Below are 12,693 nucleotides of genomic sequence, written 5' to 3' on the forward strand. Positions count from 1 at the left end.
TTGTGTCACTGATTTATTAATAGAAATATGATGAAAAGTTGACTGGGTGTGCTGGTGCATCCATGGACCCCAGAGGGTTCAAACTTACAGTAATTGTACATCAACATTAAAGCTGACTCAAACAGAAGCAAAATTTGAAAAAAAAATAAAAATGTAAGAGGCATCCACATGAAGTCAGCACAAACCTGCTGGTAACAATGATGACATCTTCAGAGATGTTGGCCATCTCTTTGATGGTCAAATAGCACATCCTCCTCAGAGTTTGCTAAGAGAAGCACAAAGGAGAAATGTTACACATTTCCTTTTCAGTAGTGTCAATCACACAGCTGCTCTTTTATTGTTTTCCTTGTTAATCAACATCAATTTAAAAAAAACAAGAAGGAAACCTTACATCATTGGACTGAAAGAGTCTGGTCATTGCAAAGAAGGCTTCTGTGGCCTCTGTGGTCCCAAAATGCTCTCCCTGCATCAACAAAGGCAGACATAGTTTTAACGGAAATACATCACCACAAACAGAAAGCTGTGCTTTTTTCAAACGCCATGTGACCTGGTTAAGAAGGTAGATAATCTTGGTGAGAATGTGGAGACATCTTCTCGGGTTGATGGGAGTCTCATTGAAGATGCGTGCCTGTGAATGAGGCATTCATTTCAGTGGGAGAAATAATAAAAAACAGCAAGTAATGTTAAAATGTCACACACAGAAACACAAGCCACAAAAATCTCTTAGACTGAAAATAAAAATCTGCATTAAGCCAGAGAGGCTGGAGTCTGATGAGATGCCACACGGACCACTAATATGCAATATTTTTTATCTTAAGATTCACTAATGCAAAATTTGCACGCTCTGAACAAACATGACTATGACTTCCTTTTAACTTCATTGTGACAGCGGGGCTCTATATACTTTATGAGTACTTGATATGTTACATGGCAGGACGGTGGCTTAGTGGTTAGCACTGATACCTCACAGCAAGAAGGTTGTGGGATTGTTTCCTGCCCTTTCTGTGTAGAGTTAGCATGTTCTCCCTGTGTCTGCATGGGTTCCCTCTGGGTGCTCCGGCTTCCTCTGATATCCATAGATATGCTTGTTAGGTGAAATGGATTCTTTAAATTGGTGAAGGAGTTTGTCTGTTTACATGTGGCCTTGTGATGGACTAGCACCCTGTCCAGGGTGTATCCCACCTAACACCCTATGACTGCTGGGATAGGCTCCACCCCTCACATGACTTAACATTATAAGCGGATATAGCTATGATACGCAACGTTGGACCTCTGACCCCAAGCAGACCCAGTTACGCTTGAGCTTAGACACTGCCTTTTATAAAAAAAGCTGTACTTGTCAGACATTTAATTATGCAGGGGCGACTGAGAAGTTTTGAGCCCAAGCTAGAAAAAGCAGGGTGTGGTTCTCCACCTTTTGTATTCTGAGAAACCAATATTTCCTATCAAGTTTGTTGAAAATCCATCCAGCTGGTTGATTTTTTTTCCCCCCCTTTTGTCTTGTTTATACCCAGACACACAGGACAATTTACAATACTACCCACTTGTGATTTCAGTTGAAAGTACTTCAAATGCAATTTTGTCAAGGTACTCCTGCAGCTGAACAATATTTAAAGAAAAAACAAAACAAAAGGATACCTCCTGTAGCACTGCACTCTTCTCCAGGTGCTGGAAAGGGTTTGAGCCGCTTCCTGGACATCAAATCACAAATCAGTGACTTTTGAAATATTATTTACAGCTAACACAGGTCACTTAAGGTTGTCACCCACAGTTTGTAGGATTTTCTACGTTATGTATAGAGGGTTTTCATGTGAAGCATCGGTCACGTCATTTTGTGTCCTGCGCCCATTCTGTATTACGACGCGGTGGCCGCTGTGATACACTACGTGCATTTGGTGAACACATGCAGAAGCTTCAACGTTGGTGTGAAGAAGCCTCACAGCACCATGGTGCTGAGAGAGATCTGCCGCTACCAGAAATCCACTGCTCCCAGAATTTTATCTTATTTTATTCGGCAATAAAATTATATAAGAATACATAAAAATACTGCCGAGGCTCACACAAGAACGCTTTCAATAGAGGGTTTTCAATCACATGACCGATTTGCTGCAGGACAGGTGCCGTCTCCATTCTGGATTACAAGGAGGCTGGCGCATGATAGAAAAATGGAGAGAATGTACAGTTATTACGATGCTTTAAATCCTCGAGATAAAGCTATTTATCGTGATAGATGTGTAGCAGTTGGTTCAGTGGATCCATCTTATACCAGATAGTGAATTTAGTGGTGATGTAACGAACTGGCCGACAGTGTCACACTGCGATATTGTGAACTAGGAAGCTGCCGACCAGGTCAGCCTCACCAGCCTCCTGCAGAGCATCACAGCGGAGCTCTGAAAGTGGAGGTCGTCTTGAAGTCCTGAGCGATTTCTCTCACCAGGCGCTGGAAGGGCAGCTTGCGGATCAGCAGCTTGGTACTCAAGGACCACAATGTAAATAAGCATCCGCATTGGAAGCGATCTTGTGTTATCCTCTGCAGTATTTTTATGTATTCTTATATAATTTTATTGCCGAATAAAATAAAATAAAATTCTGGGAGCAGTGGATTTCTGGTAGCGGCGGATCTCTCTCAGTGCCACGGTGCCGTGAGGCTTCTTCACGCCGACGTTGAAGCTTCTGCAATTGTTCGCCAAATGCACGAAGCGTAACACAGCGGTCACCGCGTCGTAATCCAGAATGGGCGCGGGACACAAAATGACGTGACCGATACGTCACATGAAAACCCTCTATAACATGTAGCCCCAAAAGGCAAATAAAAACCAATGTTTAAGCACCTGACCCTTTTAAAAGAGGCACTATTTCAGCATATTTAAGTAAAATATAGCTGTGTTTTCTGGTGTACATCAAATTTAACATCAAACTTTGAAAATACAGCCTTCCTGTGACAACAAACAAAAGTGGACTATAAAAAAAGCATTCGGATTAAGCACCTTATGTCTGAAACAGCTAACAGAGCTAATGCTAGCTAGCATTCAGCTCTCACGGATAGCGAAACCCTGCCAGTCAAAACAACTTCTAATATCAACAAAGAGAAACAAAACAGTGGTGCGGCCAGTCTTACCGGCCTCCTCGTCTTTCTTATCAAATTTTTTAATCATTTTTTTCTCGTATTGACGCTGTGTCGAACGCTAGCACAAACAGAATCTACTTCCACGTCGCCAAAGCGAAACGTCACTTCCTCTCTGCGAGGCTGCGTGAACGGAAATACGTCAGCAGTCTCATTATGTATCGGGACCAGCAGAGGGCGTCAGCCAAATTCATGTTCCAGGCTTTCATAATTATTTAATTTTTAATTGATTTATTTGATATTTATTTGATACTAAAAAATACAGCAAAACTAAAATAAATAACCCTAACCTAACCCTTATGGATGTCAAAATAACGGGTTACTTTAGATTAATTAACTATAGCGCATATAACATCAAAACATTAAACTATTTTAATCTCATCAATGCTAGGCCAGAATTATATATTTATTAATAACATTAATGAAAAATCTATAATGGTTTCAATTTATCAACAGAAAGATGAGATAAAGCACTCCCTTCATATCATATGTATTTCTTTTCTGTTGCTCTGTTGAACACTTGTTAATTGTTTTTATGATAGGAATAACTTGCTTTAATAACAGTGGTGGAATTATCTCAAATACGTTTTTGTATTAAGTAGTGGAATTTTGAGCTTGAAACTCTTATTAAACCCTAAATAATGATTAATTAAACACAGCCATTGACCTCTGAAATGCATTTATTTTCCAACTCACAAATCAAATTATATAAATTAATTTTCCAGTGTGTTTTCTCAGTCTAAGTTAGTCCTGCTTAGTAATGATAAGAAGTATGGCAGTGAAGTTGTAGTGCAAAATTGCAGTAAATGCAATGCCTAATGGAAACAAAATGGCTTCAAATCACTAGTTGTTGCTAGGCATTATAGGCAGTATGTTATGGGCTATACTTAGGGAATAACCCCCTCGTGTCTGATCATTTGCAGATGTTCATGCTGGTTTACGGTTGCAAATTGAGCTTTACCAGCGACGCGTTAGCGGAGCCGGTAAAACGGATATTGTATGGTAGCTTAAATTCACCCATTTTGGCATTGTCGTTGCTATGCGACTTTCTCTCACTCTGAGCCGACAGTGCCATTATTGACACCTGCATAGCAGCACGCGCGGTCAGAGCATGCAGTAATACATGAAATGCGAAACGGTCGATATTTTGCAACAGTACACCCGATATTATACGGTCTGAAATCTCACATGATTAACCAATCAGATTTGCAGAAAAAATGTAATTGGAATATAATGTGTAACATACAAAACAGCCTGCTATATATAGCTCAACAGTCAACCCATAAATGGGTAAAGAAGTGGAGCTTGAGCAAGACCCATGGGGACCTGGATTGACAAATACACCATCATTTCAAATTTATAAAAAGCTAATATTTACTGTTATTTATTAAAGCATATTTGGTTTTGTTTGATGGGTGACTTTGGTGGGGTATTAAAAATTATGACCAGATTATTTCCTCAGTCATGGTTGGCTGTTAGGGTTTGTTTGAATGAAGTGAACATCAGCTAAAGTACTATACCTGCTAACATGTTAACACAGCTAAAGTAAATTTAATGAAAATTTCACAATTTCAGAAGAAATACTGCAGCACAGACATCTTAAATGATCTGTTGGGACAATTAACTGCTAAACAACCTATATTATCAAATATTTGTAATAAAATGCTCACAAATGAGTCACTTGCTCATGTTAACATTAGCCATTAGCATCACATTATGTGGCGCTAGCGACTTCTAAATCCATCGTGGATCACTGCTTTAAGGCACTAACAGGCTTGATCAGGTTGTCAAACACCATCTGAAAATAAACTTAAAACTTTTTTTAAAAATAAAACTTCTTGCTGTTTTGGGGGATCACACACCAACCATAGAGGTACATAGTGTCACTTACTGTATCAGAGTGTACAATCATAACATTAATTGTTCGAAGTCAATTCAATAGGGAACATGTTGCAATAAACATGAACAGACTCAACAAGTTCATCAGGGGAGCTGGCTCTGCCCTGGCGGTTAAGCTGAATTCTGTGGTGGAGGTATCAGAGAGGAGGATGCCGAGGAAACTGCTCAGCATACTGGACAACACCTCCCACCCCCTGCATGCCACACTGATGTTTGAGCACCTTCAGCCATAGACTGAGACCACCAAGGTGCACCACTGAAGATCACAGGAGGTCTTTCCTACCTGTGGCAATCAGACTGTATAATTCCTCTCCCCTTCTGCAGGATGAATACATAGTGAACAGAGTTATTCAGTGTTATGTGCAATATTGCCAAACATCTTTCTATAGTCTGGAAAAAATAATTTCCTTCAGAATGAATAAAGTTGATCTTATCTTATCATAATGAAATGGAAAACTAGAGCATTGCACTCATAAAGCACAAACCTCAGCCAACACTAGTTTCCAGTTCCACAAATTTTTTAACATGTAAAATGTATTCAAGGTCAACGTCCTGTTAGAAGTGGCTTTTCATAAGCTAAATTAGACGTGATCAAATGTCAGGAGTATGTATTTAGTTCATGCACTTGAATCAAGGTTTCAACAGGAATAAAACTGAAACCTCCATCCAATTTTGGTGGTGTAGGTAAATCCATAATAGTAATATGAGAGTGATTGAGGCACATTTGATTGAGTTATAATGCAAAATGTACACCAAATGGGCTTTTTAATATTAAATTCAAATGTCCACAAAATCCACAATCTGGATCAGATCCAATTCAAACTTTGTCAGGTGATAGTGAGTGCCAGTCTGCACCTCACTTTCAAATATGATAGTAGTTGGGTCATGTTTGATTAAGATATGATGTAAAATATTCATTAAATGGGGTTTTCAATGTTTCAATGTCCACAAAATTTGTAATCTGGATCAGATCTGGATCAAACTTTGCCAGTTGATAAAGATGCCATCTTACATAATGCTTTCAAATATCAAAGGAATTTAATCTTGTTTGACAGTTATGTATTTTTTTTAAATTTGTTCAATGTTAAAGATTTTTTGAAAGATAATTTGAAAGTTTGGAGCCTCTGGAAAAGATGAAACCACAGACAGCTCGAGGGTGCTGTCTGTGGAAAGTGGGGACTGGTGCATCGCTGACAGATTGTCCACTTGTCTTGTGGAGCTTATTGAGCCTTATGTGCAGCTGTGTGCATGGTGGTCTCAGGACGTTGGCCTGCTGAGTGTAGATTTGCTCATCAGGCATCAACCAGCTGATATCAGAGAAAGAAAAACTCTGTGGAAATTTTCAAATCAAGACTTAAGTCTTTAAATTTATTTAGTGTTTGTGATGGATGAATTAGTTTTATTTGATTCCTGGGATTTACTGTTGTGTTCTGACTGTGTCCTTTAAATGCTTAGAATTGCTCATTTTAATTGTAAAGGATTTGATTTGATATAATTTAAAAGTTGAGAGTAATGTGTAATGTGGATTTCCTTTAAAAATTCCATTGAAACTCAAGAGAAATTTTATTACTCCAAACATCATGTTTTGGGATAACTGGTCATTACGATCATAAAACTATTTATCTTTATCATTACAAGGAAGTTTGTATTCAGTTTGCAAAAAATAAAAATAAAAATAAAAAAATATTTCAGTTACATTATTGTAAGTGCAGTTTCATACAATTTTTTTTTTAACTAATTCAGGCTTTAAAGCTTTTAACATTTAGTTAAATGTTGTGTGGGCCGCCAGAAGAGGAGGTACTGCTGGCCCACCACCAGAAGGCGCCCTGCCTGAAGTGCGGGCTTCAGGCACGAGAGGGCGCTGCCGCCTCAGGAACAAGCCGTGGTGACAGCTGTCACCCATCATCTGTGACAGCTGTCACTAATCCATACATCTGGTATAAAAGCAGGAAGACACCTCCACCAAACTGCCGAGATATCGTCTTCATTTGGAGGTACTACTCTCAGCCTTTTTTTTGTGATTTATAAATTTGTTATTGTGAGTGTTTGCAGGAGAACCGGTCGTTTTGGTGGAGGCTGTGCATGACGGCGCTCCTTTTCCTCTGAGACCACTGCAACGTGTTGAGTGAGAGGTGGAGGTGGCATTCCCACCATTGTTACTGGGTGTTCACACACCCACCCTTTGACTGTCTTTTGCTTTCTGCCAGCAGTACCAGAGGTGGCCACCTGGGGACTCCGGGACTTGGCGGCTCCAGTATTCCTCGGGTTCAGGTGGCGGTGGAAATCGTGTGGTTCCGGTTCGTTTCCTGACGGGCGTCTCATATCGTCGAGCCTGCCCACACGACACCTTTATTAATTGACTGTTGCACATTCTGATTCTGCTGTGTTTGGTTGTGACATTCACACCAGTAAAGTGTTATAATTTGACTTCTTCCATTGTCCGTTCATTTACGCCCCCTGTTGTGGGTCCGTGTCACTACACTTTCCCAACAGTTAAATATATTTTTTTCAAAAGTGTACACTTAGGGTGTTAAGAGAAATCTGTTCTTCCAACAAACTCAAGAACTGCAAAAGTCTCAAAATTAAACATTTTTATACATTAATACTGGGAGGTAAAAGCTCTGCCTGCCAAAAAATAATGCGTTTCTGACATTTCTAAATACCCTTTGTCACAGAATTTTTGTGTTTCAAGTAGGAAATGTACTAGAATCCCTGAAATGCTCAAATAGTCCGCTAGATGGCGACAAAAGCTGCTCAAATTGGCAGTTTATTAATTTGAGAAGTTGACTAAGATGGGCTGACAGCCAAAAAAAATCAACTTACATTTGTGTCCCTGCCCTTTATGGCCAATTTACTTGTGAATCTTGGGGGGATATAAAATTATTATTATTTATTTTTTTTTTAAGCTTTGAATATTTGTCATATTGTTGATTTCCCTTTTTTCCTTGAATAATTGTGATAGATTACTGTTTTTTTTTTTCTGTGCAGTCTTTCTGTTCAATAAAACTGAACTTGGATTTAAAAAGTCCTTAAAATGATCAAAGAAAAATTGAGCAACGCATCTGCGCACAACCAGGTGTAATACCTATCATGGCCAGCAGATGTCGACAATGCGTTAAAAGTGGTAGCTGTTGAATTATGAATTATGAAATAGTTGTTTCTGAGCATATAATTAATACTGACCAGTGCAAGAGGTTTCAGTAGTTAATTTTAAAAAAAAAAGTTTTTTCTCAAAATGTCATTCATATTGTCTTATTTTTTAATCTCATTTTGTCAAAGCTTTGTAGACAAAGAGACAAATATGTAGTTAGTTCCATTTGCTTTATTTGAGGAAAAATAATCCTTTATTCGAGTATAAAAATACCAAACATCTGATGAACACAGACATTCTCATGCATTTTCATTTTACTGCATTTAGTTGTGTATTTTTCAGTGTTTTCAAAGTTTCACGATTCACACTCCAGTCTGGAATCAGTGGCTCCCAAAAGCAAAAAAAAAAAAAAAAACCTTCAAAGAAAAAAAATGTTAAGGGATGATCAGTTTGCAGCACAAGACATCACATTCTTATTGTAATGACGACAGTTCACATTTGATATCTTCTGCTCAGGCTCATAAAATATGATGCGTTCTTTTGTTTGTCTGATTTGTACAGTGCAAATCTTCTCATCCATCATGGAATGTGAGATTTAAGTCTGTCCCCATCATTTAATCATTTAATTAATTTAGTGGGACAATTTTACTCAAAGTAATATGAGCGGTTTGACAAATTTAAAATGGCTATAAAATGTACTCACATTCTTAGGTTGCATGTACTTAAAATAGCTGTAAAATTTGAAGTTATATGTTGACAAAGGTTTTTTGTTGTTTTTTTTTTGTTTGTTTTTTTAAGAATTGCCTAACTCACACTGATCATGGCAATTCCAGGTTCAGTGTCTTGCTCATGGACACAAAATAAGGGAGAAGTCAGGAATCGATCCAGTAACCTTTCTGCTCACCTGACGTCACCACCTTATTATGGTGATGTCACCGCCTTATTATGGTGATGTCATCACTTAATTGTGGTGACATCATCCAAATAATTGAGCAAAATCAACACAGAACCTCAGCTGGTCCTGTTGAGTGTTGCTGTCGGGGCGGAGCCTATTCCAAATCAAATTATTTGCTAGAATTTAATCAGAAATCAGAACTGAACAAATTCTAATTAAATTAGTGTGCAGAAAATATATTGGTTGGTAATTGTGGTTCAGAATGTACACTGAAAAACAAAACCTCTGGCCAAATTATATTTTAAAAATTACTGTAATTTGTTACACCTATATATATATATATATATATATATATATATATATATATATATTCATAGCATATTTACAGTTGGTTGAAATCTTAAAATATAAATATACACTGTAAAATATCGCACTGCTAAATTTAAAATAGGTAAATTAATGTTTGACCTTTTTAAGTAATTCCAACTCAGCCACTGCTGACTCAGTGTCATGAGACTTTTACAGTCAGATTTACACAAGTTTAACAAACCATTTAGTTAAGTGGTTTAGTACACTTGGTGTGCATGGTCCTCCCCAAGGAAAATTAAACCTAGACATTTTTATTTGAGTTATTGTTATTTTAGGTTATTGTTACCTTAAGTTTACAATTTTTTTGTTTTGCTGATGTCATTTCACTTTAGTTAAATAAATTACACATCGAAATTCCAGTTTTACTACCAAAGCTTCTTTTTAAACCATTGTCAGCCTATTTTCAACTGTTTTTTAAAACTGTGAACAATTTTGTACGAACATTTTGTTATCAATATTAAAATCTGACCAAGCAAAAACTTTTTTTCCCATGCTAAAAATACTCAATAATATACAAACTAACAGTGTACTTTGAGACAAACTAATGGCAGTATTTTTTTAAAAGTTGATCAAAGTTTAACTAGCATTGATATATTTTTTTCAATGAACTTATTCAAACTTCTTCATTTTGTCTCCATTCTACTTAGAAATGTCCAAATAAATTACCATAATTTTTGAATTTATTTATTTATTTATTTTTGCTGTTTGAAAATTGATTTCACTTAAATCATAATAAATTATATGTTGCAATACTAGTTTTATGATTGAACTGTTTGTTTTAAAACCACTAATAACCTATGTCCTTAACAAAAACTATGAACAATTTTGCACCAACATTTTGTAAACTATCAACTTACTCAAATGTGAACATCCAAAAACCTTTTTTTCCATGCTGAAAACACGCAACAATATACAAACTAACCACATGAAGCATCTTTTATAGTGTACTTTGAGACAAACTAATACATTTAGGTGTAACAAATGGCAGTAATATGTTTTAAGCTGATCAGAGTCGAACCAACTTCATTAAAATACATTTTTCTAATTTAATTTATTATATACGTTCTTTATTTGACCTCAATTCTACTCAAAAATGTCCAAACAATTTGTTGTGTTAGTTTTGTGAGTGTTTTTTTGTTTGTTTGTTTGTTTTTTATACTTATTTCACTTAAGTCATAATAAATTACATGTTTCAATTCTCGTTTTACAATCAAACTTACTATTTTAAAACGTATGTCCTTAAAAAAAAAAAAGAACAATTTTGTACCAACATCTTGTCGGTTATCAACTTTTTAAAATGTGAACAAGCAAAAACATGCTAAAAATAGGACACATTTTTAATGTACTTCAAGACAACGTGAAAAAACAGGCGGTGGGAGGTTTATTTAAGTTGATCTAAGTTTTGCTTTTTCAGTAAACAGCCCAGTCTCACGTTTTTTTTGTGTCCCCATCACGAAAATGGGGCGCTGACTCTAACCCTATCACCCCACATTTCGTACTCCCATCACGTCAAGTGCCCCATTTTCGCGATGATGTCACGAACCCATACATTAATTGATTTTTCGTGATGCCATCACCAACTGCAGTGAGACTGGGTTGATATAAACCAAAAGGTTGCTGGTTTGAGCCCTGAGTCCCTACCTTTTGTCCTAAACTTCAAATGGGCGTTTGAGTTGAACCTTTGAGTAAATGTATAAGTTAAATTAATTAAAGTTAAATTCACATCCCTCCCTGGTGAAACTATGTCCTGTCTTCCTAAACCAACACGTGCTTTGTGACACTTTGGAAGCTGACACTGATCATTCGGCTGTGCGTGATTTTAAAAGCTGTCCAGCGTCACTTTCTGCGGCCGATCTGCGCCAGGAGCCGCGCGTTCTCCGCCGCTTTGGCGCGCAGGTTCTTGGCTTTGGCCACGTCGAAGAGGACGTTCATGATGTTGGTGGGGACGTCCAGGGACAGGGTCACGCTGCTCCTCCGGTCTCCTCTGCTGCTGTTTTGCAGCATCTGACCCCTGAGTTTGGTCCGGCTCAGGATGCGGTAGTTTGCAGGACTTGAAGTCCTTTTTTCCCGACTGGATTCAGCGGAGGAGGAGGTGGAGGAGGTGCTGTACTCCTCCGCGGACTGCAGGATGGACCCCCAGGCGTCCACCGGGGAGTAAAGCGGCTCGTCCTCGCTGCTCTGGAGATCAAAGCCCATGTGATCGTCACAAAGGAGGTCGGAGCGCGTGTGGAAAAGGCGCAGGCACAGGCTGGAGGTCGGCGCGCACAGGACCGAGAGCAGCAGCAGGGTCTTCAGAGACGACAGCATGCTGTGTCCTCTGCGACACGAGACACACAGGAGCAGCCACAAGGTTTTACCCACAAGACCTTTTCTTCTCTTTTCACAAAACATGCAATTTGGAAAAAAAAAAAAAAAATACAGAAAAACTTCTGATCTGCGCACGAAAAGCCCGAGTTCCTGCCAAACTTACCTCGTGTGTTCTGGAATAACGAGAAGAACGTGAACCTTCTTCTGTGAGTCCTGCGGAGATCAGCGCCGCGGAAAAAGTGCGCGTTCATTCACGCAGCTTTTCATTTAGAAGCAACCAGGAAAATGACCTCGCTACGACAGCAATGACGTCATCAAAGCCGCGCTTCAGTCCGCTTTGCGCGCTCTGATTGGCTGATCCGAGAACAGACGGATCAAACGCATCAAAAAGAAAAAGTTTGCAGTGCGGCTGTCAGTGACCATGAGACTTCACACACACAAACCTTTTATAATTTTTTTTTCCTCAATCAGCTCAAATCTGCAGCGCCAAACACCAAAATAAGGTGTTTGAGCAACTTTTATCATTCAGCACAATCTACAGTACGTCAGTATTTTCAAAGTGACGACACGTTCACAAAGTCTTCGTTTAAAAAAAAGAAGGCGATTCGATGCTTCTGGGAGTTCAACAACACGGTTAGAGTTCAGGGTCACAGACGGAGTTCAACAGCATGGTTAGAGTTCAGGGTCATAGACAGAGTTCAACAGTACGGTTAGAGTTCAGGGTCACAGACAGAGTTCAACAGCAAGGTTAGAGCTCAGGGTCACAGACAGAGTTCAACAGCACGGTTAGAGTTCAGGGTCACAGACAGAGTTCAACAGCAAGGTTAGAGCTCAGGGTCACAGACAGAGTTCAACAGTACGGTTAGAGTTCAGGGTCACAGACAGAGTTCAACAGCAAGGTTAGAGCTCAGGGTCACAGACAGAGTTCAACAGCACGGTTAGAGTTCAGGGTCACAGACAGAGTTCAACAGCAAGGTTAGAGCTCAGGGTCACAGACAGAGTTCAACA

At 38.7% G+C, this 12,693-nt stretch overlaps 2 protein-coding genes across 3 annotated transcripts in view; both read right to left on the bottom strand.

Moving 5' to 3' along the window:
• The window catches only part of copg2 (COPI coat complex subunit gamma 2), a 31,396-nt gene extending 28,143 nt beyond the window's left edge, over positions 1-3,253 (bottom strand). For both annotated transcript variants that reach the window (XM_034163012.1, XM_034163011.1), the window contains exons 1-5: positions 3,119-3,253; positions 1,639-1,691; positions 548-628; positions 392-463; positions 186-265 (exon numbers count right to left, since the gene is read on the bottom strand). In XM_034163012.1, the coding sequence (XP_034018903.1) occupies positions 186-265; positions 392-463; positions 548-628; positions 1,639-1,691; positions 3,119-3,155 (323 nt within the window). In that variant the 5' untranslated portion in view covers positions 3,156-3,253. The remainder of the gene's footprint in view (positions 1-185; positions 266-391; positions 464-547; positions 629-1,638; positions 1,692-3,118) is intronic.
• A 7,942-nt stretch (positions 3,254-11,195) lies between these two features.
• On the bottom strand, positions 11,196-11,931 carry ucn3l (urocortin 3, like). Its single transcript, XM_034163399.1, has 2 exons — positions 11,849-11,931; positions 11,196-11,695 (listed from the first exon to the last, which is right to left on the bottom strand). Exon 2 carries the CDS (start codon positions 11,683-11,685, stop codon positions 11,215-11,217), a length of 471 nt encoding a protein of 156 aa, XP_034019290.1. The 5' UTR covers positions 11,686-11,695; positions 11,849-11,931; the 3' UTR covers positions 11,196-11,214.
• Positions 11,932-12,693: the final 762 nt, after the last annotated feature.

The sequence above is a fragment of the Thalassophryne amazonica genome, chromosome 22, assembly GCF_902500255.1.
Source record: "Thalassophryne amazonica chromosome 22, fThaAma1.1, whole genome shotgun sequence".
Lineage (NCBI taxonomy): Eukaryota > Metazoa > Chordata > Actinopteri > Batrachoidiformes > Batrachoididae > Thalassophryne > Thalassophryne amazonica.

Excerpts from the sequence above, each read along its gene's own strand:
- ucn3l (XM_034163399.1), bottom strand. The coding sequence starts at position 11,685 with ATGCTGTCGTCTCTGAAGACCCTGCTGCTGCTCTCGGTCCTGTGCGCG.